At 44.2% G+C, this 27,828-nt stretch overlaps 1 protein-coding gene across 1 annotated transcript in view; it reads left to right on the top strand.

The window, feature by feature from the left end:
* MEI1 (meiotic double-stranded break formation protein 1) overlaps positions 1-27,828 on the top strand; it is a 73,741-nt gene extending 45,913 nt beyond the window's left edge. Inside the window, exons 20-31 of the mRNA XM_026017401.2 lie at positions 1,648-1,923; positions 7,701-7,866; positions 8,971-9,075; positions 11,269-11,379; positions 11,697-11,857; positions 14,743-14,824; positions 15,013-15,188; positions 24,516-24,597; positions 25,043-25,149; positions 26,459-26,590; positions 26,777-26,886; positions 27,647-27,828. Of these exons, the coding sequence (XP_025873186.2) occupies positions 1,648-1,923; positions 7,701-7,866; positions 8,971-9,075; positions 11,269-11,379; positions 11,697-11,857; positions 14,743-14,824; positions 15,013-15,188; positions 24,516-24,597; positions 25,043-25,149; positions 26,459-26,590; positions 26,777-26,886; positions 27,647-27,692 (1,554 nt within the window). The 3' untranslated portion in view covers positions 27,693-27,828. The remainder of the gene's footprint in view (positions 1-1,647; positions 1,924-7,700; positions 7,867-8,970; positions 9,076-11,268; positions 11,380-11,696; positions 11,858-14,742; positions 14,825-15,012; positions 15,189-24,515; positions 24,598-25,042; positions 25,150-26,458; positions 26,591-26,776; positions 26,887-27,646) is intronic.

Genomic DNA, 27,828 nt, shown 5'->3' with positions numbered 1-27,828 from the left:
TCTAAGAACCACAGGACTATAAATTTAAGAAGGACACAAAAAATTCTAAATGAATCAAACTCATCAAATTATATACATTAAATGTATGGCTTTTAAAAAAAAGTTACTCATATTTCATTTGAGTGGTTTTAAAAAAGAATCACCAACTATATATTGTTTATTGTGAATCCTGGTAAATAGTGATCAATAGTTTTCCTTTAAAAAAATACTAGAATAATCAAGACTGGGTTTCTGACATAAGGATAGTCATCTAGATCAATGGAATAGAATTGGCATTCCAAAAATAAACCCACATATTTTTTTTATAAGGATGCCAAGACAATTCAGTGGGAGAACAGTCTTTGTAACAAATAGTGCTAGGACAACTGGATGTCCACATGCAAAAGAATGAAGTTGGACCTTTATCTCCTAGTATACCTAAAAATTATTATTATTTTAAAATATTTTTATTTATTCATGAGAGACACACAGAGAGGCAGAGACAGGCAGAGGGAGAAGCAGGCTCCCTATGGAGAGCCCGATGCAGGACAATCTCAGGACCCCAGGATCATGGCCCAAGCCAAAGTCACACTGTCAATCACTGGGCCACCCAGGCGTCCCAGTGTACACAAAATTTAATTCAAAATGGATCAGACCTGGGCAGCCTGGGTGGCTCAGCGGTTTAGTGCCGCCTTCAGCCCAGGGCCTGATCCTGGAGACCCGGAATCGAGTCCCACGTCGGGCTCCTTGCATGGAGCCTGCTTCTCCCTCTGCCTGTGTCTCTGCCTCTCTTTCTGTCTGTGTCTCTCATGAATAAATAAATAAAAACAAAAATCTAAAAAAAAAAAAAAAGGATCAGACCTAATGAAACAGCCCAAACTATAAAACTTTTATAATAGCATATTAAGGACTAAGCTTTGCTATATGTGCAATGGGAAGAGATGGGTTTTTGAGGGTTAATAAATGATTCAACACATATACCCTTTGCCGCCTCTGTGCCAGGTCCTATGCCCGGTGCACAGATTAATCTGCATCAGTCTGTTCCCTCAAGCAGCGCAAGTCTAGTATGGGAGGTAGACACGTACACTGATAATTACAGCACACCGTGGTAAGTATCATTATAGAGCTGGGTTTCTCAGCCTTGGTGCTATTAACATTTTGCACAACATAATTCTTTTCTGTGGGAGGCTGTCCTGTGCATTGTGGGATATTCAGCGGCATCCCTGCTCTCTCCCACTAGATGCCAGTAGCACTCCCTAAATCAAGAAAATAAAAAATGTCTGTAGACATTTCTAAAAATCTCCTGTGGAACAAAATCACTCTAATTTGAGAACCACTGTTACAAGGTAAGCACAATGAGTTTTCTTCTCACCAGAGGGCACTGGTTGAGCCACTGAAGATGTCCTAGAGTACTGAGATGCCAAATACATTTTTCCCACTTACATCTTGGCTATGTTTGTTGGGCTCTTTGGGTCCTCTGCAAGATTTATTTAATTTCTTCTTTCTTTCTTTCTTTCTTTCTTTCTTTCTTTTCTTTTCTTTTCTTTTCTTTTCTTTTCTTTTCTTTTCTTCTTTCTTTCTTTCTTTCTTTTCTTTCTTTCTTCTTCTTTCTTTCTCTTTCTTTCCTTTTCTTTCTTTTCTTTCTTCTCTCTCTCTCTCTCTTTCTAGGCTGTGGTCAGTGCCATCAGAAAATTTTTAGAGGACATCCCAGACCTACGCCTGGTTTACACTCACCATCCCCTCCTGCTCAAGTTCTTCCTGTCGTATCCTGAGCTGATGAGTAGGTTTGGGCACCGTGTCCTGGAACTTTGGTTCTCCTGGGAAGAGAGCAGCTATGAGGAGCTGGATGATGTCCCCTCTGCTGGGCAGTCCCCCCTTCCTGCCAGCTTAGCAGCCCTATTCCACATGCTCAGAAGCAGCCCCAGCATCCTGCTCATTTTGCTAGTAGGTGACCTCTTCCTCCTTTCTGCATTCATAGGTGGTGGGGCTCTCTCTGGGAGTTGGTTTACTGAGGTCAGACGCAACTACAGTTGCTTCTGCCTGCTTCCAGATTTATTGCTGTTTCCATGTGAATGGGAGGTCCTTTTGGCTGGCAGGTGCCTGGTTTCTATAAATCCATACTCAGAATTTTCTAAGTCTGATGGAGGGCTGCTTACTGAGAGATCTGTCCCTCTGTATTTCTCAGGAGATAGAACTATGAAATGCTGACCTCAGTCACCATTCCCTCTCACCTCCCTGTCTTTTTTCAAGCAGATTCTACTAACAAGGATTGAATATCAGAGGAGATCCTTGGGGCATGGAGATGGCTGATTGTAGAGGATCCAGGCCTCTTTTTTGCCATAACTCACAGGATAATGTTATATATGCAGTGCACTCCCTTGGGCAAATCCAGAATTGTCAGAAATTCTAGCACTTTTTTTTATGAATTAAGACATTCCTATAATTTCTATCAGGTATATCAGATAAATCAGCTGCCTGTTGTCTGGAGTTTCTAATATGCTAGCTTTAGTGTTATCTTTTCTTCATCCACTCAAGAAACTGAATTAATGAAAGTGACATTATTTTATTACAGAAGTAACTGCTATAATTTATTTATTTTAAAAAGAAAATCATTTGCACCATTTGACACTTTGTATTTAGTGAGTGACTACTAGTGGCAGGTGCCAAACTGACCACAGCACAGCAGCATAGGAGACACTTAGTTTAAAACCACTGCTTTCGGGCAGCCCCTGTGGCACAGCGGTTTAGCGCCGCCTGCGGCCTGGGGTGTGATCCTGGAGACCTGTTATCCAGTCCCACGTGAGGCTCCCTGCGTGGAGCCTGTTTCTCCCTCTGCCTGTGTCTCTGCCTCTCTCTGTCTCTATGAATAAATAAAATCTTAAAAAAAAAACAAAAAACAACAAACCACTGCTTTCAATGCCAGCTCACCAACTTTGTCCTTTCCTGGACAATGTTCTTAATCATCAACAAACATGGTTTCTTAGAGTGTTTTCTTTTCTTTTCTTTTCTTTTCTTTTCTTTTCTTTTCTTTTCTTTTCTTTTCTTTTCTTTTCTTTTCTTTTCTTTCTTTTCTTTCCTTTTTTCTTTTCTTTCTTTCTTTCTTTCTTTCTTTTTTTCTTTCTTTTCTTTCTTTTTTCTTTCTTTCTTCTTTCTTTCTTTCTTTCTTTCTTTCTTTCTTTCTTTCTTTCTTTCTAAGATTTATTTATTTATTTATGATAGACATAGAGAGAGAGGCAGAGACACAGGAGGAGGGAGAAGCAGGCTCCATGTCGGGAGCCCGATGTGGGACTCAATCGTGGAACTCCAGGATCGCACCCTGGGCCAAAGGCAGGCGCCAAACCACTGAGCCACCCAGGGATTCCCCCCCCCCCCCCGCCTTTTAAAAAAGATTTATTTATTTATTTATTTATTTATTTATTTATTTATTGTAAACATAGAGAGTCTTAGAGTGTTTTCTGTTGGACTATTAGAGTGACTGTGGTAGAAATAACACCTTCATGTTGTATACCTCACTTCCTTAGGTACGTACTAATGTCCATATTCACAAATGCATGCATACACATCCCCCTCAAACTTAAATCTTCACCGTCCACCCTGGAGATCTGTCATCTTGTGAGGTCATGTGTGTTGGCTTGATAGGGGCTGCATTCAGTCTTTGACTCAAATTCTTTCTTGGAGGAGCAAGGAAGGAGAAACAATGGGTTAAAAATAAATTATCAGTTCATAGAGGAGGAAGGCAAGATGGGTGCCAGGGAAAGTAACAATGGACAAAGTGAGATACTGGATTTTCTTTGCCAGATGAAGCATTCAGGGTTGGTTTCTCATACACAGTAGGTACTTATAAATATTTGACCCTTTGAATTAGGGTTCTAGACAAAGTCTCAAAAAAAAAGCAGATCTTCTGAAATATTTTTTTTTCTCTTTAAACAAATGAAGAAATAGGTTTAGGAAAATTTTCCATAGGTCACAAAAGTTGAGATTAAAACCCAGATTTTGACTCCCTGTCTAATGTTCTTCCCAGGAAACTGAGCTAATTCTGAGAACAAGAGAGAAATAAATCCTGATCCAGTGTCCTATATAACAGGAGAGCTGTCTATTTGAGCAGGGAGGGTATAGGGAGGAACTGGACCTACAACCTGCCTTATGGGCCAGGGAGGGAATCAGACACAATAAACCAAACATACCTGTCATAACAGTGTGGCAATAAAAGTCAGGCAGAATGCTTGGGTGGCAGGGAGGTTAGAAGGGTGTCATTTCTGTCATATATTGCAAAAGATTTGATAAGTTAAAGTGTTGGGGGAGAATCCTGCTAGGCCAGCACAGTAAGCATCCAAGTGCTTATTGCGATTCAGGGACAGTGAATGAGTGGTCTGGTGTGATTTTGGAGCATGGAGGGTATTTCACCATGAATTGAGATTGGAGAAAGATAGGAATGAGCAGGTTTTTAGAAGCCCTGAGTTTAGTTTTCACTTTTTCTTTTATCATGTATTTATTTGGTTTTTATTATTAGGCCCTAGATATTGAGATACAAAGATAATTCAGATATGGTTGGTCCTTGCCGTTGAGGAAATCACAGATGCTTGTTTCATCTGTAACCTTGTAGAGACTTTTAAAGCATCACTGGAAGGAGAAAATCAAAGAATGGTGAGACTAGAAAAAAAAATCTCAGATCATGACCGTGGGCTGTGGGAGTGGTAGGCAAGTCTAAGTTCCTATAGACTTACTCCTGGTTATTCTGGTTATCTTCTACTCGGACCCAGACTCTCCCTGGTCCTTGCCCTCCTAACCCTTTCCATGTTTTTGTCCTTCCCTTTACAGTCAAATTCCTAGAAGTAGTTTTCTAGCTCTCAAAATTGTCATTTTTTATTCCCTCACTTATTGGCATTTGCCTCCATTGACACTTGAACCATTCTTACCAAGATCAACAGCAATGTTCTTGTGACTACTTACAGTGGACTTTTTCTCATCTTACATGACCTGTTATTTTTTGACAATTGTCCACTTTTTATTGGCACATTCTTGGTTTTGGCAATACGAACTCCCTTAATTTTTCTTTTACCTTTATTGGTGCGTCTCTCAGTCTCTTACAGTTTTCTTTCTGGCTAGTGCTTGAAAGTTGATTGTTCCTCAAAGTTTTTTTCCTAGGCTCTCTTTTTATTCAGTTTCTTCTTTCTAGGCTGTGTCAATAATTCTCATGGATTTGGTTGCCTCCTGCTATATGCTGATGACTTAAATCTCTTTCTCCGTGACTTTTCTCCTGAGCTCTAGCTCCATAGAGCTAACTATTAGACATTTCTGTCTAAAACGGAGCTCATTATCTTCCTCCCCTAAGTTTTCTTTTTCAGTCTGGGTTTTTCTAGGGTTAAGATCCCTCCCTGGTTGAAGACTTATCTTAGGCTACTAGCTTTAAGGAACATAAGTACTTAAAAAGGCCAAATAGAAAATGAATCTCGAGAGACCAAATCCTCAGATAGACCCTGTGTCGGGGAAGCTGAGCAGGTGCCCCACCCTTTGTTGTTGGTGACTCAGTTTTTGTCCTTGAATGTGAACCACACACCACCCCTCCTTCGTGGGCAGAGAAGGAGCCTTGTACTTTTGCTGGCCTAGAGTTCAACAGGAAGGATCTATCCTTAGGGCTGGATCCGATGTAGAGACCCAGGAAGATGAAGACTTTTCTGAGCTTTGGTTTCCTTGTGTATAAAGTAGAGATAACACGTGGATAAATATATGGGAATAATATGTGGAAAGAATACGTAGGGACACTCTTGCTATTCTATACACCATAGGATATCATTCACTGATCATTGACTAACTCTGAATCAGAGAATGTTGATCTCAGAACAGCGTATTGAATTGTTCAAGGTCATGTAACTTATAAGGATCATGACTGTGATTGGAGCCTGAAGTTAATGAGATTTTCACTAAATTGGATCCTGGAAACATCAGTGGTGAAAAAGAATAGCAAGGAACAACTTTGCTGTCTGTTTATATATATAATTCTTACCATTTCTCCCCAACTTCTAGCCACAGGAGGGGAAGAGTCTTAAAATATATGTTGGTACCAATTTCTGTTTTTGACATGGGTAATTAACAGCTGAAAACAAATGTGTTAATTGCCACTCTTATCAATGGGTGGTCTTTCATGTAGGTTGTTTAAATATGAAAAACGGTAATGTCACAGAAGCTCTGTTTGTTCCCTCCTTGGCCACGTCACCCTAGTTGATCCAACCCCAGAAAATTCTGGACAGCTCTGGGCAGGAGCTGGGCCATGTTCCACCCAGAGCTTTCCCCACTGACCCACACAGTGGGGTGCAACTCATCCCCCCCCCACCCCCCGCCCCTGCATTTACCATAGCCACCAAAGGCTGAGTAGCTCTCTTTCTTTTGGACTATTAAGATTTAACTCAGGATTCTGCAGGACTAGGTCTTTGGTTAGGCAGCCAAGTGCTGGTGATGAAGCAGGATCAGGAAATTGGTTTGACTTTGGGCAAATCATGCTTCCTCTGGGCTTCAGCCTCATACCCTGTAAAGTAAAAGGGTTGATGTAAATGAACCAGTAGTCTCTCTAGCCCTCCTGTTCTGTGATCCTTTCCTTCCAGAGATGTTTTCTGAGTCCCTGCAAGGTGACAAAGATGAAGCCAATCTTATCAGTATTTTTCATTAACTCATAGTGTAGTAGAATTTACAGTGCCACTGCTGTCTTAATAGGCAGACCATTTAATTTACTCATTTGAAAAATTAGGGTGACATCTACCTGGAAGAGTTATTAGGAAGATACAGATAATGTATCAGCAAACATACAGCTACAATTTGAATACATTACAGTGCCTGATTGAGCAGTTGCTGTTGATTTATAGTTGTTTCTCTGGCAGCTATGGACGTTTGTGAAGAGCCAAGCCCTGATGCCCATGTGTCACTCAGTGATCAGCACATCTGGAGTTGTCTAGCTGGGTGCCCTGTAGCCATGTCTCTATGTGTCAGCTGTCCTCCCTGGAAAGGGAGTCTGTGTGTGACCTTGGATTCATAGCACTCAGCATGTTAACCTGTCCAAAGGAATTGGCTTGTCTGAGCTGGTAGGTGCCAGGAGCTATCAGTAGGATAGTCTCTGGTGTGACTTCTGACTGGCTTTGCCTTTAACATATACTCATTAAAATAACTCTGAGAGCAAATAAAAAGTGATGTCCTTTCCTACTTTCTGAACCCAAGGCCTTTACAGCTTGGGGCAGAAATAGCCAGATGCCATGGAAGAGAAGGGGCCTGACCTGGTCTTTGCTTCCCTTCCTGTGCCCTGAATCTGTCCTAACCTATCCTTTTCCTGCCTTGTGACATCACCACCTCCCTCTCTTTTCCTCCCTTAAGGCACATTCAGGTCCTCTGTCCTGAAAAAACCTCTTCTTGACCCTAAAACTTATATTTGTCAGAGAAAGGCATCCTGGAAAGTAGAAAGATATTTGGACTTGGAGGTAGGAGATTCAAATCTTAGCTGTGCCACTTACTGGGTTATGTGACCTTTGGCACACCACATAATCTCTCTGAGGCTGTTTCTTCCTATTTAGGATGGACCTGTTCAGCAGATTAGTACATAACAGGTGTCAAGTAAGGGACCACTCCCTTCCCCATATTTTATGACACCATCATCCTGGGTCCTTCCCCAGTCTCTGTCTTCTTCACTGTCCCAATTATGATATTCTCTGAGATCTGGCTTCCTTTCTCCTGCTCAGGATCTCATCTATTCCAGCTCAGTGGACACAGCCCACAAGGTACTAATTGTCCTAAGAATGTTTTTGAGGAGGAATGAGGATGTTGAAGTGGGTGGTCTCATCCGAGGCCACTTCCTGCTGATCCTACAGCATCTATTGGTGGAACATGGGGCCTCTCCCTCAGAAGGTCAGTCTGCAGCTGTGGGGCATGTTTTGACCTGAAACTCAGGAGTGGGCATCTCTGCCCTGATGAAGTCTGCTCTAGGAGAAAGAATCAGTTTTCTTTGCAAAATAAAAGTCAGGCCAGTGTGGCATCAAGCTAAACTTTACCTCCTTCCTCTCATCAAAGAGTGAGCACTCAGCATATTTGGGGTGTGTGTGTGTGTGTGTGTGTGTGTGTGTGTGTGTGTTTTACATATGTTTATGTTTAATGTCTCTGTTTAGCATAGGTGGGTGTGTTCAGTGTATGCATGCATGTCCCCACCCTGCATGGCATGTGCTTAGAGCTGTTTGTCACAAGAATGGTAACCTCCAGTTGGGAAGAAGAAAGAGGGAAATAAGGGGGAGGCCAGGAAGGCAGCAGCAGTGCACAGGAGTGGATCTGAAATGTCTTAGAAGCTGCCAGTGAGATACAGAAGGATAGTTTCTAAATCTGGAATGGGACTCCTTAGAGTCAAAGAAGTTTGATGTTTGGTACAGTAAAAAGACACTGAAAAGATTGGCATTGGGTTCTCTTTTCCTATTTTTAAAAAGTTGAATTTTAAAATTTCCAAGCAATTAAGAGGAAGTGGGAGGAGAACTATGGTTCACTTGATCTAGTCCTGACTGAGGATGGAAGTTTGGAGGTAGATTTAAGGGTGTCTGGAGGAGATGAGTCCTTCCATTTCAGGAAAGGATAAGTCCTGTCTAACCGATAATAATGTATAAAAACTATGAGATTTCGTGGAAACAAAATTGAAAAAATGTGGACGTTGAACTCAGATTTAGGTTCAAGTCCTGGCCCTGCTACTAACTGGCTGTGGGAGCTTAGAGAAGTAACTCAGCCTCTCAGCCTGTTTTCTTAACTACAAAATAGAAATAATCCCTATTTCACAAGGGGGATTGAGATATCAAATTTCTGGTACCCAACCCAGAGTTGCCACTCAATATGTCAGTTGCCCCTGTGCCCAAAGAAGAAGGCAGGAAGTAGGAGTGAATCCCGACAAATATTTACAAAGGGGTAGGGTATCTGTCCGACCTTGGGGTGATCTGAGTATCAGGTCTCCTGATCAGCCCTCCTTGTTCCTCACAGCCTCAGGGAACCTGCCATTGCTACTGAGCCTCCTTTCTTTAGTGCAGCTGAAGAACACGTCAGAGCAAGAACTGGACAGCATGGCCATGAAGCTTCTTCACCAAGGTGCTTGGGCTTGGGACAGTGCTTAAGGGCCCAGGGCTGGGCATGCTCCTTTATTCCATCATTCAGCCCTTTGGAAGAAGGTAGTGGGTCACTGTTCCTGTGGGTTTCTTGCTATGGGACATTTTAGATCTTTCTCTAGTTGTACTATGGGACTATTTGGGAAATGAAACAAAAACAAAAACAACATTGTGTGACAGATACACCTCTAGAGTCAGAAATGCCTGGGTTTATTCTCAGTCACTAGCTATGCAATCTTGGGCAATCACCTAGCTTTAGGTTCCTTACAAGTTAAATAGTAGTAATTAGCTGATTTAGGGTTGAAATAAGGGGTAACTAGATGTGGAATGCTCACAATGCTTGGCATGCAGGAGACCTCCAGTGGAACTCTTTGTGTAGACTCACTTTTCCTGGCACAAGGTCAGTTCTCCACCTCACTCCACAACTGACTAATGACTAACTCCTCACTCCACAACTGACTAATGACTAACTGACTAATGATCTACTTTACAGTTCTCTAGACCTCTTCCACCCATACCAAACCACATTGGGACCTTTCACTACTGATTAATGTAGTTGCCCTTCATAGGCAGCATTTTTTTAAAGATTTTATTTACTTATTCATAAGAGACAGAGAGAGAGAAAGAGAGGGAGAGAGAGGCAGAGACACAGGCAGAGGGAGAAGCAGGCTCCATGCACAGAGCCTGATGTGGGACTCAATCCCGGGTCTCCAGGATCACGCCCTGGGCTGAAGGCGGCGCTAAACCGCTGAGCCACCCGGGGTTGCCCCAATAGGCAGCATTCTTAGGAAGATTTATGGAGGAAATACTGAAATCAATAGGAAAAATGGTGTGTGTTCAGTACCTGCAGACTGTCAGGTGTCGTGGCCACAGATGAGGATGGTTTCTCCTCACCTGGAGCCCAGGCCTCCTCATGAGATCAGTGTCAAGCTTAAAAAGGGCCTTCAGGCCTGGCCTCGTGTTGGACCCAGCCTTTTTGTCAGATCAAGGATAACACTTAGCTGGGAAGGAAGATTGCCTGTGACAAAAATCAAACTGCTGTCAAAAGGGCCTCTGGAGGGGGTAATGATGACCTGAAATATACATGTGAAATGTAATATACATTTACTTATAATCCTTGAGTCTTTTATTTGAGAGCATTGTAGGCGGAGGACAGGGGTGAGGAGGAGGGCTGCTTGTCTGGTTGACCACAAGCCAGTTAGGAGTCAAGTATGATTTGGCTGCCAACACAGTGAGTGGAGACTTGGATAGATTTCATATTGGGGATGGTGGGCAGGGGAGCAGAGAGTATTGAATCTTAGGAGGAAAGGGATGTATAGATATACACTATAGATATCTACAGTGTAGAAACTACTCTGAGGAGGGTTAGGGGAGCCTGAAGAGGCATCTAATCTTGCCTTGAGAGGTTACAGAGGGCTTATGGAAGAGATAAACTTTGAGTTGAATCTCAATTGCTGAATAGGAGTTAAAGATTTAGTCAGATGAGGGTGATGTGAGAGAGAGAATATGGCACGTTAAGGGAACTGCACACCGACGGTGATGGAGTCCCCTGGGAGGGTGGTGAGTACCCATTGCTGGAAGATTTCAGAGGCTGGATCTTCTCTTGCTCAGATGGCAGGTTAGCCTGGATAACCTCTGCAGACTCTCCAACCTGGAGTCTTTGCCAGCAGGAATGCTGTTACAGGATGCCTGTAGGTCACCTCAACTTGTGTAGTCTGTTTTTTTTTTTTTTTAAAGATTTTATTTATTCATGAGAGACAGAGAGAGAGAGAGGCAGAGACACAGGCAGAAGGAGAAGCAGGCTCCCTTCAGGGATCTTGATGTGGGACCCGATCCCAGGTCTCCAGGATCATGCCCTGGGCCAAAGGCAGGCACTCAACCACTGAGCCACCAGGGATCCCCTGTGTAGTCTGTTCTAAGTACAGCTGAGGGCTGCTTGCCTGAAGTTTTTTTAGATGAGAGTGTGAACATACCTTCAGGTTTGTCTGTATTTGTTTCTTTCCATTGGCCGTATTACCAGGGACACTTAGTTTGTGCTTGGTCCCCAAGACTGACAGATTGACATCTGACATTAGCCAGCAGAAGGATAGGTTAAAGATAACCTATGAGAATTGTGAGTGCTGGTAAGCATTTAAAACATGGAGTGCTACATAAGGGGTGCCTGGGGCTCTTGCAGTGAGCAAGCTGTGTGGGAAATGCAGCCCTGCTGATGTGGATATCCTGCAGCCCTCCTTCAACTTCCTGTATTGGAGCCTTCATCAGACTACACCGAGCAGTCAGAAAAGAGGTGCTGGGGCCCCAGCTGAGACAACGAAGAGAAAAGGGTGTTGGGTAGTGTCTGTAGCCATTGCTGCCCTTAGTTTCTTCCTCTTATAAAAATATATAAGGGGAGGGTATAGCTGGGCCAGATGGTCATAAGGTCCCTCTGGTTCTGATAACCTGTGGTTCGAGAATGAAGTTGGAACCCTTAAAGCCTCAAACTGATCTGTTTGTTTATTCACTATGTGTGCATGAAGTTCCCCTCAGGTGCTAATCATGAGGCTGGCACTGAGCCGGGGCTCCTGCATAACCTCTGTGGCCCTTGCTTCACCAAACCATCTACAGCTGCTGCAGTACTCCTTAGCAGTACTGCCCTGATTGAACTTCTGGAGAAGACTCTGGCACTCACCTGGACCAAGGTGGACTCTCCCAGGACTGAACTCCTTTGCTCTGCCTGGCTGCTCACTGCCTCTTTCTCTGCTCAGCAGCACTATGGCAGTCTGCAGGTTAGTCACTAACTCCTGTGGCTTTGGGGCATGGGGAGGCATACAAGGGAGTGACAAAGTTCCTGAGTTCTGGTTCTAGCTCTGTGGCTTATTAGCTGAGTAACCTTCATAAGGTATTTGATCTCTGAACTTCAGTTTCCTTGCCTATGGAATGGGGAAGAAAACATCCAGGGTTGTTGTCAGGTTGGATTACATTAATTTACCATACATGGATAACCTACATGCCCGTCTGTGTTCTAAGCACAGAGAAATAAGAAATACACCATGTATCCCACACTTGGGAAACTTGTAGTCTCTAAGCAAAGCCTTGAAAGGTAAGTAAGACTGTACCAGGCAAAGATAGTGGGGAAAAGATGTTCCAAGTAAAGAGGAATATTTGAGCAATGACATGAAACTACACAAATTTAGGACATAGTGTACATACTTGGAGACTGGTGAGGTGCTGTGTGATTAGAATGTACAGAGTGGATGGTCAGATTGGACAGGAAGACAGAAGCCAGCCCATGATCTTGTGCTGGGTGGTAAGCTGTTTAATGCCACATATGTAAGCTGTCGTTTTGATTGTTGGGGAAGGGAACAGTGGACACAGCCACAGAGCACCTCCTTTCTTCTCAGTCCCTCCCCACCCCCTTGTGTAGGACCTTGTCATCATAGAGCCCTGCAGGAGGTCGTCTGTGGGCTGCTCCACATTCAGGTGTCTCCTTCCTCAGCCTGACTGCACCTTGTGGATAGAAACCATCTTCTAGCCTTTGAGATATCTTTGCCCTGTGCCCAACTCTGTGCCATTCTAGGGCCAGGCACATGCTCCTTTGTGTAGAAGTGAAGTCATTTTTAAAGTTTGGCCTCTAAAAAAAAACAACCAACCAACCAACAAAAAAGTTTGGCCTCTAAGATGGCATCAGGCTGTGGCAGATCTAAACTATAGTAAGTCTTCTGGTCGTTGACCATGCATCAGTTTGGGATAGGAACCTTTTCTGCTTTTCTGTATGAGGCTGTTGGGCCCACCTGTACCGCTGTAGTTACCTGTCTGGATGGAAGCCTGCACTGTGTCCCTGGCTCTGCCCTGGTCCTCAGCTTACACCCAGCCAATTACCTACTAACCACCTCCACTCTAAGTCCTCCCCACTCCCTTAGCTCAGGCCTGATAGTTCATCCTCACCACTAATGTGGCCTATTCAGTCTCCTGGCTCCTCTCCTTTCCCTAGCTCCACATCTCTTATCCCTGTAGCCAGTCTCTGCATTCTCCACATGGCCGCTGAGACCCTGCTTACCTGGCCCTTCTGCAGCCTTACTTTCTGCCATTCTATCCTCCTCCTCTGTCCTCTGACCAACTGTTAGCTCTTATCCAGATCAGCACTACTCTTTCGCAGCTCCATACTGTTGATGGTTTGGTTTTGATCAATTGATTTTTAAATTTTTTTAAAGATTTTATTTAATTTTTTTAATTTTTATTTTTTTTAAGATTTATTTATTTATTTATGATAGAGAGAGAGAGAGAGAGAGAGAGAGAGAGAGGCAGAGACACAGGCAGAGGGAGAAGCAGGCTCCACACAGGGAGCCCGATGTGGGACTCAATCCCATTTCTCCAGGATCACGCCCTGGACTGAAGGCGGCACTAAACCGCTGAGCCACCTGGGCTGCCCTGATTTTTAATTTAATTGTCCTCTTAAAAGTTGTTTTATTTATGAGATTGAGAAAGAGAGAGGGGAGGGAAGGGGAGGGGGAGGGGGAGGGGGATAAGTAGCCTGGGCTGAGCGTGGAGCCTGACTTGGGGCTCAATCTCAGGACCCTGAGATCATGACCTGAAACCAATAGTCAGACGCTTAACCATTTGAGCCTCCCAGGCACCTCTAATGGCCTTTTTTTTTTTTTTTAAGATTTTATTTATTTATTCATAAGACACAGAGAGAGAGGCAGAGACATAGGCAGAGGGAGAAGCATGCTCCCTGCGGGGAGCCCAATGTGGGACTTGATCCTGGGACTCTGGGACCACACCCTGAGCTGAAGGCAGACATTCAACCACTGAGCCACTCATGCATCCCTATTTTTAAGACAGTTTTAGGTGTGCTGAAAAGTTGAGCAGATAGCACATAGAGTTCCCAAATAACTCCCACACAGTTTCCTCTATTAACATCTTATATTAGTATGTTATCTCAATACCTTTGTACAAGTTGGTTCTTCTGCCTAGAACCTGCTGATTTCACTAGCCAACAAGCATTATTGAGGAACTGCTTTGTGTCAGACTGTGATAGATCCAGTAGAGAAGTAATTCCTGCCTTGAAGCAGCATGTGTTCTCTGGGTAAGGAGAGCAGAGCAGACTTGGCTTTGAACGTATCCCCTCAGTTTGGACATTGCTTTGGCTTTATTTTTTATTTTTTATTTTTTTTGCTTTTTTTTTGCTTTGGCTTTAAAGAGCACATTCACTAATGCTGATCCTCAGCTCTTCTTCACAGTAGTTCTGGAGGGAGTGAAAGCAGGTGGCCTTGTTCCCATTTCATACAGAAAGGCTGGGAGAGGGGCAGTGATTTCCCCTTGACCACATGGCTAGCTAGTGGCAGAGCCAAGGTTTTGATTCTGTCTGACTCTAGATCTAAATTAGTTGGATGCTGGGCTAAGGTGGAGACTCAACCACAGATGAGGCCAGTGAGGCTCCCTAGTGAGACAATGGGGGATATTTGGGAAAAGAAAGGTTTTCTATGTACAGGTTAATTTGCCTCCTCACATTCCTGAATCTAGGACTGGTGGGCTCACAAGACTGTGTTGTCCTTTCTGTCCCTCTGAATGTAGTGGGTATGTGTGGGTACCTGGGAGATATTGGGACAGCTTATTTTCTGCTCAAGCTGCCAGACTGTGGGAGCTATCCTCTTACCCCCTGTCCTACCAGGTTCACCAGACACTGTCCGTGGAACTGGACCAAGTATTGAAGGTCCTCAGCTTCCCAAAGAAAAAGGCTGCGCTGCTCTCAGGTATGGCCTCAGGGGCCGCTAGCAGGAAAAGAAGAGCTTTTCCCTTTGGCTGTGAGATGGGGCTATCCCCCACCAGACCAGCCTATGGTCACCCCATTGTTATCTCCACTTTCTTCCCCCTGTGATAGAGCTAGGTGGGACGTGGGGAAGGGGGCAGAGACTGGGTGTAAGGGATTTCTTGCTTTCAGCTGCCATCTTATGCTTCCTGCGGACAGCCCTGCAACAAAGCTTTTCCTCTGCCTTTGTGACCCTGGTGCCCTCAGAGGCCCAGCCACCACTGGCCCCTGAGAACACTGTCTTAGCTCCACTGGGAACATCACAAGTATTGTCCCTGGTCATCGGACTGCAGAACCTCTTGGTGCAGGTAAGGTGCTTGCTGAGTGGGACCCTGTTGGTGGAGCCTGCTTTATCCAGAACAATAGGAAGAGATGGCTACCTGTCAAGAACCTGGTATTTCCTCCAGGATTGGAGGGTGGATTAATTGGGACCTTTAAAGTTACAGTGATAGAAATGAAACTCAAAATGGCTCATAACTGAGAAGGTCAGGGGTTAGCACTGGCTTCAGGCCCAGCTAGATCCCAGAGGTTCAGACAATGTTATCAGAACTCTGTCTCCAGTCTTGGTTCTGCATTCATCTCAGCTTTGTTCTCATGGGATGGTAGGATAAGCAACAGAAGCACCTGGCTTATATCTTTCCAGGAGCAAGAGACTTTCTCTTTCCCAACAGTACCTAGAACTGAGTCTCATTAGCCTGGCTCGGGTAATGTGCTGTTCACTGTGGCTGGGCCATGGGATGCTTTGGTTGACCTGGCTTGGACAGCACCCTCTCCCAGAGGATGGGACATATGGTGAGCTTTCCATAACTCAGTGTAGACTGAACATGAAAGAAGGATGGTTCTCCAAAAGAAAACTGTTCACAGAAAAAGGAAGGGTGAATTTCATGTAAGCCAAGACAGTAGATGTTTACTCCAAAGGGTTTTATGTTTCACAGCTTAGAGGACTTTTGGAGTTCATTGTTTATCCAGCCATCAAATACTGTGAAGAGTGGTGAGGGCATGGAAATATGTCAGGTGCCTGCCTTTGAGGAGTGAACATTTGGGGAGGGGCTGCCACAGAAATAAAAGGTGATAACACTGTGATCAGTTTTGGGGTAAAGGGACACACTGCACTGTGGGAGTTCAGGGTAACTAATGGGCTAGTGTAGGGTTAGTGCAGAGCTGTCAAAGGTTTCCTGGAGGAGGTGCTTGAGCTGGGCTAGAAAGACCAAGTGACTTGTCCTACCTCCCCAAGGGCAGAGGGGGCATCAGAAATGGGATTGATCTTGATGGCAACATTATTTTGTTCTCTGGTATGGACTTATTTGCTGTCCCTGGTCTCATAACCTGTCTCTCATCCTTGATTCTCCAGGACTTTCTTCTTTTTTTTAAGAGCTTATTGTGTATTATTTTCAAATATGAGCTGGTTGCTATGGGGTGACTGAAGCCCTAGATGTTATTCTGTTATGCTTGGACTCTCTTTTCTTGCCCTTTGGAGCTTGTCCAAGGAGACAGTCAGATCTGGTCTGATTTGATAGCAAGTCATTCATGGGCCAAGAGGAGGGAGGTGAGAGGAGCCAGCAAATGAATGAGAGGAGTTATAGAAACTTCCTGGGGGTGAGGTGAAGGCCTTGATTTGAGTATACTCTATTTGGTGTCAAGATAATTACTGTGCATATAGAATATGGCTGTTGATTGTGGGAGATTATGTTTAAGTATTGATCCCTACTGGGCCTGTGCACAGTATGGAAAAAGTTGGAGATGTAAAGGAGATAGAGGATGCTCCAGGAGTGGCTCTGTGCTGACTCTGTGGTTGCTGAGACTTGTCCTGCCAGCACATCTATGCACAAGGCTCTATACCTTTAGCTCTCTCTGTTGTACGTTCCCATTTTCATACCAGTCTTCACTGGTATGAAAGAAGTTCCTTCTTAAAGGAAGGAACTGTGTTTGACTAATCTTTGAGTTTTATTCCCCTTGTGGGTTCAAAACCAGATGAGAAATCAGGAATCAGATGAGAACCAAAACATTGGCTTTATTTCTGGTAAACACTGTAGTAGAATGTAGCTGGGACTTCAGGTCATATGGGCTTTTTTGGCCTGGAATTTTTCATATAGAGCAAAGGTAAAAGAATTTTATAGTGGAACATTCACACACCCACCACCTAGATTCCACTATTAACATTGTAGTATCTTTATATCTCTCCAAAAAGAGAGTGTGTGTGTGTGTGTGTGTGTATATAATTTTTTCCCCCAAAGAGAGCTTTTATAAGTGTTAAAGGGGGCACCCCGGGTGGCTCAGTGGTTTAGTGCTGCCTTCAGCCCAGGGCCTGATCCTGGAGACCTGAGATCAAGTCCCATGTCAGGTTCCCTGCATGGAACCTGCTTCTCCCTCTGAGTGTGTCTCTGCCTTTCTCTCTGTCTCTCTGTCTCTGTCTCTGTCTCTCTCTCATAAATAAATAAAAGAATCTTTAAAAAAAAAAAAGTGTTGAAGGGTTTAAACCACTCTCTTTTCCCCCAGGCCAGATCAGAAGCCCATAGGCAAGGATATTATGTTTACTTTATGGACACTTTGCCACCTAGCCGTGATCTTAAGAGTTTAAGTTTAGGGACGCCTGGGTGGCTTAGCAGTTGAGTACCTGTCTTTGGCTTTGGGTATGATCCCAGAGTCCCGGGAGCCTGCTTCTCCCTCTGCCTCTGTCTCTGCTTCTCTCTCTCTTTGTGTCTTTCACGAATAAATAAATAAAATCTTAAAAAAAAAAGTTTAAGTTTATGGGAGCATGACCTTTAATACCTTGATCCTGTTCTGATGGCACAGTAAATGTTAAGCTAGCATTTTGCCTGTTAGATAAATCTCTCCTTGGGTGAAGAGGAGCCAGTTAAATGTGGGAGCAAGGAGAAATGCTTTTTCTCCAATGTTTTTAACAGGCTGAGGTTACTATTTTAACATTCAGAAGTAAGAGAAAAATGACTCTCTTATACTCAATATCCAGCATAAACCCTGGCACCAAATTAGCATTCAGTGTTTGTTGAATGAATGAATGAATGAAGACATAGAAATGAATATAATATGGTTCTAGCTGAAGTACACAGATTATAGGAAGCATTAATGATTACAATTAATGCCAAAATGACCTATTATTTGAATCAAGAAAGTCTCTATAGGAGAGGTTGCATTTGAACCAATCCTTAAATGATTGAAGAACTTTCCTTAAACCAGTAGCCTAAACACTAAGGGGTCAGTGACTTCCTGTACCACCATTACTATTCACCTCCCCTGCCAGAGCCTAGGGGTCACCAGGCCTGGGACACTCTTCTGTGCCCCTGGCAGTTTTTTTTAATCATGCTAAAATATTACATAACAAAATTAACCATTTTATTTTTTTTTAATTTTTATTTATTTATGATAGTCACAGAGAGAGAGAGAGAGAGAGAGAGGCAGAGACACAGGCAGAGGGAGAAGCAGGCTCCATGCACTGGGAGCCCAACGTGGGATTCGATCCCAAGTCTCCAGGATCGCGCCCTGGGCCAAAGGAGCCCAACGTGGGATTCGATCCCAGGTCTCCAGGATCGTGCCCTGGGCCAAAGGCAGGCGCTAAACCACTGCGCCACCCAGGGATCCCAAAATTAACCATTTTAAAAATCATTTTAAGGTATAGTTCTGTGGTAGTAAATATATTTATGTTGTTATACAAACACTACCACCTTCTATCTCCAAAACCTTTTCATCTTGTCATACTAAAACTCTGTCCATATCAAACCATAACTTCCTATTGCCCCCTCTCCCCATCACTTGATAACCACTGTTCTGCTTTCTCTGTTTGGCTCTTTTGACTATTCTAGGTAGCTCATTTAAGTAGAATAATATCTCTGGAAGCTTTTTGCTATCTTCACCAGTCCTTGGAAAGAGGAATCAACTTGAATAACTCATGAATTCTTCATGAAGAGGCTCCTGGGTCTTTGCTGGGAGTTGCTCAGCCTCACAGTCACTGTCCCTGATGAACAGGACCAAGTAGCCTCTTCCTCCCTTCTCTCAATGACACACTTCTGAGAAATTCCCTGGCCTTCTGCTTTCAGCCATAATGACCTTTCTATCACTGCCCTTGACCCAAGGAAGTATATGGAAGAGCCATTTTGTTTCTCTGTCCTTCCCCCAGGACTGGAGCTAAGCCTCCTTCAGACCCCTCCATAGGTTTGCTGTTTAAAAATAGTTCTGTATTTGTTCAGTCATTCATACATTCAGCGAACATTATTCCACAGTAATCCAAGAATAGAGGAGGTCTGTCCTCCCCTCTTTCTCTCCCCCTCCCCCACTTCTGAGCTCCAGAATGGTTTATTCAACCCTGTAATGAGGATCGCATTTATCATATTTTATTATATGATCAGTGATTTGCATTTCTGTCTTCTTCCATAAAACTGTAAAATTTTTTTAGGCAAAAACTTCTGCTTGCAGGGGTCAGAGGAGGCCTCACAGAGAAGGTGACATTTGAATTCAGCCTAAAACAATGTCTAGGAAGAGGTAGAGGGAAGGGCATTCTGGGCGGGGAAGACAGAATGAGCAAAAGTACATGATATAGAAGTGTGCAGTGGGGAATGGGGGCAACGAGAAGTAGATGACAGTGAAGAGCTGGGCAGGGGCCATGCTAGTCAGTACCTTATATACCAGGCCAAGAAGTGCTGAGAGAAGCCACCAAGGGCTTCTATCAGACTGATCATTGGCAACCTCAGTAGGGAAGAGGGAGGAAAAAGCCTGAGGCAGGGGGGACTGTGGAGCAAGAGGTTGTTGCAGTGACCCAAGTAAATGAGTGAGGCCCATTTCACACCCACTGGGATGGATAGCTAATCAAATAATATCAAATTTTGGTGAGAATGTAGAGTAAGTAAAACTCTCATACATTGTTGGTGGGAATACAAAATGATGCAGCTACTTTGGCAAACAACCAGGAAGTACTTCAAAAAGCTAAACACGGAGTTACCGTATGACCCAACAATTCTACTCCCAGATATATGCCCAGGAAAATGGAAAGCATTTGTCTACACAAAAGCTTGTGTAGACAAACAGATGTTCATAGCAGTACTATTCATAATAGTTGCAAAGTACAAACAACCCTAATGTTCACCAGCTGATAAATGAATAAATTGTATGTACACACACTTGAATACTGTGTGGCCATAAAATGTAATGAAGCAGTCACATGCTACAACATGGATGAACCTTGAGCCTCTATTTCTCTATCTAAAATAAAAGGAGTCTTTCAGTGTTAAATGATTTGGGCCTATGAGAACTGCTTTAATTCCCCCAGGAATGGAACATAGCAGGGAAGTGCTGGTTGCAGTGAGGATGGAGACGGTGTCCAGAGTTCATTATGCTGGGTCACAGAGGGGAAAGAAGGGAGTTTAGTAGCAGCAGTGGAAGGGTCTGAAGAAGGGCTGTGGTCATTGGCATGATTTGCATTGGAGTAGGGCGAAGCCAGGGCAAACTTCCCTTCTGCTTAGTTCTTAGAGGAGCCACCAGGATTGTAAATCTCTGAATGTCTCCAGAATAGAAATATAGTAGGTTTGTTTTGGGTTTTTTGGAGATGGAGACCATGGCCAGGAGGTGGAGCTTGCCTTTTCTTGTGGGGCAGGACTGTGTAACTGGATTCCAGTCCAGTTGCTACATTCCTGTGGAAACCTGGGGAAGGGTAAGTGTGGGCCTGGGCAGGGAAGAGGCAGTTTTTCCTTGTGCTCAGACTTGGCTTTGTGATCGGGGTGGGAGTGGAATGTTGTTACTAATTTGGAAATCAGTGAGCTAATTAGTTTTACAAGATGTGAGGTTTTGATCTCAAGGATCATTCTTACAAGAGCAGAGGTTCATGTCAGGTTAAGGTTCTAGGAGAGTAGGAGGTGGGGAGGGGACATCTACTGAGTGCCTACTCTGTGTAAGCACTTGGCACATGTCATTTATTCACCACAACTCCTCTATAAGGTAGAAATTACATCTTGGTTTTTTTTTTTTTTTTTAAGATTTTATTTATTCATGACAGAGAGAGAGAGAGAGAGGCAGAGACACAGGCAGAGGGAGAAGCAGGCTCCATGCAGGGAGCCTGATGTGGGACTCGATCCTGGGTCTCCAGGATCACACCCTGGGCTGAAGGTGGTGCTAAACTGTTGGGCCACCGGGGATGCCCCCCCCCCTTTTTTTTTTTTTCTTAAGTAGGCTCCAGTGCAGAGTCCAATGCAGGGCTCGAACTCACAGCCCTGAGATCAAGACATTGCATGCTAACCGACTGAGCCACCCAGGTGCCCCTGATCTCAGTTTTATAAACAAGGAAACAGAGTCCCAGAGATAGTAAGTAACTTGTCAAAGGTCACACACTTTTAGGTCAGAATTCAAACCTAAGTCTCTTTGGCTACAAAATCCATGTTCTTTCAGTGTTCCAAGATGCGCATCTTGTGAACAAGTGCCATTGTTACCTGAGTGGTAGTACCTAGCTTTCCTAATGCCCAATGGCCTTGGCTCTTCACCCACCTTTCAGCTGGCCCTCATTGGATATGTAAGGTATTATGGACACTGGGTCAGAGGTGGCACTCAGGCCACAGCTCTTCACCAGATGGGGAAGCCAAAGGCAGTGGCTGGGTATTATACCAAGTGGTCTTGGGTATTTGGGAAGAAGCTGGAAGTTCCCACTGGTTAAGAGTTAATTTTAGATTGGAGAAGGAGAAAGGGCACAAAACCTAGGGTTTTCTAGACTTGCCACCTATTGATATGTACAGGTGTCCTCAGATCAAGTATTTTTTTTTCCTCTGGCTCTCATTTTCTCAGCTATAAAATAAGGTGAGTAGATTAGCCCAAACATTTGAAGCTATGTGCCTTGGAGGCCTTAGGGTTTCTGTGGAGAAAACCCAGGGGTTGTTAAAGAGGGGAGTGTTCTTCTGTTGTGCATTTTATGAGGCTGCTCTCACCCTTTATTGTTTACTCTGTGTCAAGCACTGGCTGAATAGTCTATACCCATTCTCATCCAACCCTGTCAGCAACTCGGTAATTTTTTTTAAATCCCCAGTCAGCAAGGATAAGTGACTTTAGCCAGAGTCACCTAGAGTAAGTGATTAATAAGCAAGGATGCAAGCCCAAGTCTGTCCCATATTCTTTTTTCTTTCTTTCTTTTTAAAAGATTTTCTTTATTTGAGAGAGAGAATGAGAGCATGGGCAGGGCATGTGGCAGAGAGAGAGAGGGACAAACAGATTCTCTGCTACTGCTGAGCAGGAAGCCCAACTCAGGGGCTCAATCCCAGGACCCTGAGATCATGACCCAAGCCAAAGTCAGACACCTAACCAACTGAGCCACCCACATGCTCCTGTCCCCTCTTCTTAACCACCACATTGCTGCCTTCCAAAGAACAGTGTGAAGACAGCATAGCCTTTTTGGGGGTTAGTTTTTGCATTTTAAAAAATGCAAGTGTTTTTGAGATGTAACTTACATGCAATAAAATTTACTGGTTTTAAGTGTACAATTAAATGAGCTTTTACAAATAGTTTTGTAAACACTACCACAATCATGGTATTGAACATTTCCATCACTCCAGAAAGTTCCCTTGTGCTCCTTTTAGTCCATCTCTTCTCCCTATCCCTGTCCCTCATAAACACTGATCAGCTTTCTGTCACTATAGTTTTGCCGTTTCTAGAATTTATATAAATGAAATACATAATGTGGTCTTGTGTGTCTAGCTTCTGTCACTTAGCCTAATGCTTTTGAGGCTCATTTACATTGTCATGTGTGTCAGTACTTCATTTCTTTTCATTGGTGAGTAGTCATCCATTATATGGCTATACCACAACTGTTTATCCATTCACCTATTGATTTGGGACTTCTAAATTTTTGGCTATTATGCATAAAGTTCTTAAACTGAAGTATAAGTCTTTGGACATATGGCTTCATTTCTTGTGGGTACATATCTAGGAGTAAAATTGCTGGGTCAAATGACATACTCACTTTCTAACGTGTGTAACAAGTTACCACAAATGTAATGGCTTAGCCCCACACTGTGTATTATCCCACAGTTCTCTACTCAGACTCAGAAGTCTGGGTGGGTTTGACCAAATTCTTTATTCAGGGTTTCACAAGGCTGAAATCAAGGTGGTGGCCAGGCTGGGTGCTTATCTGGAGGAAAGATCCACTTCTTGGGACGCCTGGGTGGCTCAGTGGTTGAGTATCTGCAGTCTGCTCAGGGCATGATCCTGGAGTCCTGCACTGGGCTCCCTGCATGGAGCTTGCTTCTCCCTCTGCCTGTGTCTCTGCCTTTCATTGTGTCTCTCATGAATAAATAAATAAAATCTTAAAAAATCCACTTCTTCCTCAGCGGCCTCTTCCAGGTTCTTGAGGTTGCCCACATTCTTCCTTACCCAGCCCCTCTATCTTTAAACCACCAATGCATGCTGAGTCCTCACACCTCCAGGTTCTCTGGTTCTGTCACCAGCCAGACAAAACTGTTTTTCAAGGGTTGGTGTAACTAGATTGAGCCCAGACAATCTTCCTTTTGCCATATTTCGTAGCATAATCACAGGAGTAAAATCTGGGGGCAAAGGTCAGGAGATTGTCTTAAAATTCTGCCTACCACATAAGGTAAGTATATGTTTACTTTATAAGAAACCATCCAACTGTTTTCCAAAATGACTGCACCATTCTACTTTCCCACCAGAAGTTGAGAGTTCCAGTTGCTTCAGATTCTGGCCAACATGGTATTGTCAGTCTTTTTAGCTATTTGTGGGTTTTTGTGGTGTCTCATGGAGTTTTCATTTGGATGCCTAATGATAGGCATCCAAATGCCTGATGATAATGAGATCTTTTGGTATGCTTATTAGAGCATAAAATTTTGTTTGATGTAAGGTTCTGCTTGAAAAAAAGGTTGAAAGAGGGGTGCCTGGGTGGCTCAGTCTGTCATTTGCCTTCAGCTCAGGCCTTGATCCCAAGGTCCTGGGATGGAGCTCTGTGTCAGGCTCTCTGCTCAGTGGGGAGCCTGTTTCTTCCTCTTCCTCTGCTTGTGTTCTCTGTGTCAAATAAATAAAATCTTTAAAAAAAAAAAAAAAGGTTGAAACCTACTGGCTTAGATAAACTGAGGTTCTTACAGAGTCTGTAATCTGTGAATCTCTTAGTGGGGCTCAGGGCTTAACCACTTTTCTGAAACAGTGAAACAGTCTCTCTTTTCTTTTTTAAAATATTTTATTTATTTATTTGAGAAAGAGAGCAGGAGTGGGGGCGTGTACAGAGGGAGAGGGAGAAGCAGACTCCTCGCTGATCAGGGAGCCCAAAGTGGGGCTCTGACATGGGGATCTATCCCAGAACCCTGAGATCATGACCTGAGCCAACAGCAGCAGCTTAAGCAACTGAGCCACCCAGGTGCCTCTCCTTTTCTGAAACAGTCTCTTGAATGTAGATAAATGTAGGTAAATCGTCAGTATAAGCACTATGCTCCATGTGTGGTTTAGAGATGAAAGCAACAAACATTTCTTGATTATCTACAGGGTTACAATCCCAAATCTGAAATTCTGAAATCCAAATTATTCTGAAAACCAAATGAAAAAAAAAAAAAAAAACCAAATGATTTTTTCTTGGTTGGTATCAAAACTCATTGGTAGCAAAACTTGACATGAATGGGTTTTATTTGTTTATTTTTTTACAGAAGGACCCTCTTTTGTCTTATGCCTGTGTTGGCTGCCTGGAAGCCTTGCTTGACTACCTGCATGCCCGGAGCCCAGACATTGGTAGAAGCCCTCCCCATTCTCTGATGTTCCCCTAGGGCTGGCCAGCCCCTGACACCTTTCTGTCCCAGACTCCCAACCTCTGGTTTTTGATTTACATTCATTTTGTTTAATTCTTTTCACAACATGTAAGGGCATTGCAATGCCCATTATATGGATGAGGACACTATGGTCCAAAGAGGTCAAGTAACCTGCCCAACCAAAATCACAAAGCTCCAAAGTTGCAGAACCCTTCCCACAATAGTGGGATATGTGGTCTCCCTAAGCCAGGCAGCATAGGTGGATAGAAGCCCAGGGAAAAAAGAAACTTCCAGTGGCCAGTTTGTCCAATGCCCTGCCTCTAGCTGAGCAGCCCCTTTTTAAGCCAATAAAAGAAATTCCTCTTCATCAATGTTCCAAGGCCTATGGAAAAGCAGTAACAACCCAGGGTGACTGATGTTTCCTATAGCATTTCATGTGGTCTCCCAGCCCTGGAATCGGTTTTTGCTGTTTACCCTCCTGGATGCTGGAGAGATTTCCTTCCTCAGACCTGAAATCTTGAGGCTCATGACCCTGGTAAGTACAGAATGGATGGTCCTATGGGGTGAAGAATGTCATTAGCTGGGTGTTTTTGAAGAGTCCAGGTAGAAGGGTAGAAAGTAGAGGGGCTGGGTAGGCCTTTACCTTACAAGAGGCATGCTCAGAGAATTTCCTGTAAACACCCACATCTTTTCACCCCAGAAGACCCAAATACTCTAATTCATTCACACATGAAACATTGGCCAGGGCCTGCTGCCACATCTAGATCCTATGCTAGGGACCAAAGAGGTCACTGAGCCAAATGCTCTGGCTTTTAAGGGTCCCTCAGTCTAGAGAAGGATATAGATAAGGAAACTAATAGTTAAAACATGACAGTATTAGTGGCACAGAAGATACGCTAAGTGCTTGGAATGCAGTAAGTGCCTATTGAATAAACAACAAAGCAGTGAGCCTGTGAATGATAGTGAAGTGGATCAATGAATAAATCAGTATTTGGTATGGGAACACAGAGAAGAGTACAGTTGACCATTGAATACTATGGGGGTTAGGGGTGCTGACCCCCTCACAGTTGGAAATCTGCATGTTAGCTTTTGACCCCCCCCCATACTACTAATAGCCCACCGTTGACTGGAAGCCTTACCGATAACATAAACACGTATTTCACATGTTCTATGTACTAAATACTGTATTCTTATAATAAAGGAAACTAGAAAAATGTTAAAATCATAAAGGGAAACTACTTTTACAGTACTGTACTATATTTACCCCAAATAAATCTGTGTATAAGCAGACCTGTGCAGTTCACTCCTGTGTTGTTCAAAGGTCAACTGTAATAGCTTCTGCCAGAGCCAGAAGGGAGAGGTGAATAAGGATGTAGTAAGCACTAAGTTAATGCCTGTATTTCTTTAATGAAATGAAAGAACATTCAACAGGAAGATAACATTTTAGCTGAGACTTGAAGGATTAATAGGCCAAGAAGAAAAATATTCCAGGTAGTGGAAGTGAAAGCAGGTACACGAGCACATGGTGGTATATTTGGGTAACCACATGTAGTCTATTTTGGCCTTGAGTGTGAGGTGACAGGCCAGGGAGTGAGGGGAAGAGTACTGAAGGGGTCAGCAGAACCAACTCTCAGGGTTTCACAGTCTGCCTCATTTACCCCACTCTTCTATGATACAACCCTACCACCCCTGCCCACCGACCCTGAGCTCCTGAAGGCAGGGTTCTCTGGGCTTCAGATCTATGCCCTCAGCCCAGTGCCAAACACAGCAGAGGCACAGGAAATGTCAGTGAATGAAGGAGATACCAAATCCCTGTGTATTTGGGGCTTTTCTCCCTGGCCTAGTTTGTGCGGTTCCAGAGCAGCAGTGTCCTCTCTCACGAGGAGGTGGATCATGTTCTTCAAGGCGCAGCTTTGGCTGATCTCTCTACCCTGTCAAACACCACGCTTCAGGCTCTGCATAGCTTCTTCCTGCAGGTGGGTGGGAAGGGAATGCTGTATAGCCACCATAAGGCTAGATCCACTCACCACCATCTTCGCTATGGAGAATGGGCACTCTAGCCACAGTGGCCAATGGGAAGCCAGGAATGCAGAGGGTAGAGGGTAGAGAGGGTCTGTGTGGAGTGGCCACTGAGGCCTGTATTCCCTGCCACCTTCTCTCAGGTCCAGAGCATGGGCCTCCTGGCTGATCACAGCATGGCTCAGACCTTGCAGACCTCATTGGAGGGCCTTGCCCCCAGCACCTCCTCCGCCCAGCCGCCCCTGGACATGCTGTATCCTTTCTTGCATCTGGGAGCCTTGGTCTGGGCAAGGTCACCCAGGCTATGGGAGGTTGTGGCATCATGCTTCAGAGGGGTGACTCTGTAGCCTCGTCCTTTATATGTGTTAATGAGGATAATTAATAGTGATAGCAAGGACAATGACTTACTCTGTTTTAAGTTCCCACCAAGGACGAGACACATTACATGCACTGTGTCTAATCCTCACAGAAGGTAGAGGTGTTAACATAGCTGTAACTTAGACCAGAGAGGTTAAATGACATGCCCAGAATCACACAGTGATAGCATCAAGATGTGACCCCTGTTTGTCTCCAAAGCCACATCACCAAACTCAGGAAGGAGCCAGTCTTTCCCCAAGAGTTTTAGAGAAAGTAGTCCAAACCCAGTTCATACTGGTGCTTCCCTCAGCCTAATGGTGCATGTACGCACGCGCTCGATGACTGACCTGTCCCCGAGAAAGACTGGGGCTGTGGGCTAGAGGCCCTCTGGGGTGGTTGTGGTGCTCCAGACACCAGTGGAGCTGGTGGGTGTTGTGTGGTCGTGCTTCCTCCACACCCCCACTGGCTACCTCCCTGTCCCTCCTCCTTCCACTGTGCCTGAAACGGTTCTCTGTTAAATAGCAACTACCTACCCAGGTGTTGAGGTCCCAGTGTTAGAATCCAGCCCACAATTCTGAAGAATTCTGGGCTCTGGAAGTGTGGTTCTCCCGTGGTTGGCTCTACCTTTCTGCTGTTCTCCTCTCATGTTCTGCCAGTTACCTGGGAGGAGTGGCTGTATCCCTGTCCCACATCAGAGACTGACCCTCAAGACTCGAAGGCCCAGAAACAGAGAGAAGAGAAAATCAGAGCAGAATTATTGGGGAAATGGATGACAATTGTAGCCATTTACTCCATTGTTGACATGGAATCAGGAAATAAAATGATACACTCGCATGTC

Source organism: Vulpes vulpes, chromosome 16 (genome assembly GCF_048418805.1).
Source record: "Vulpes vulpes isolate BD-2025 chromosome 16, VulVul3, whole genome shotgun sequence".
Classification (NCBI taxonomy): Eukaryota; Metazoa; Chordata; class Mammalia; order Carnivora; family Canidae; genus Vulpes; species Vulpes vulpes.
Note: the sequence above shows the minus strand (reverse complement) of the source record. Positions and strands in the feature narration are given on the sequence as shown.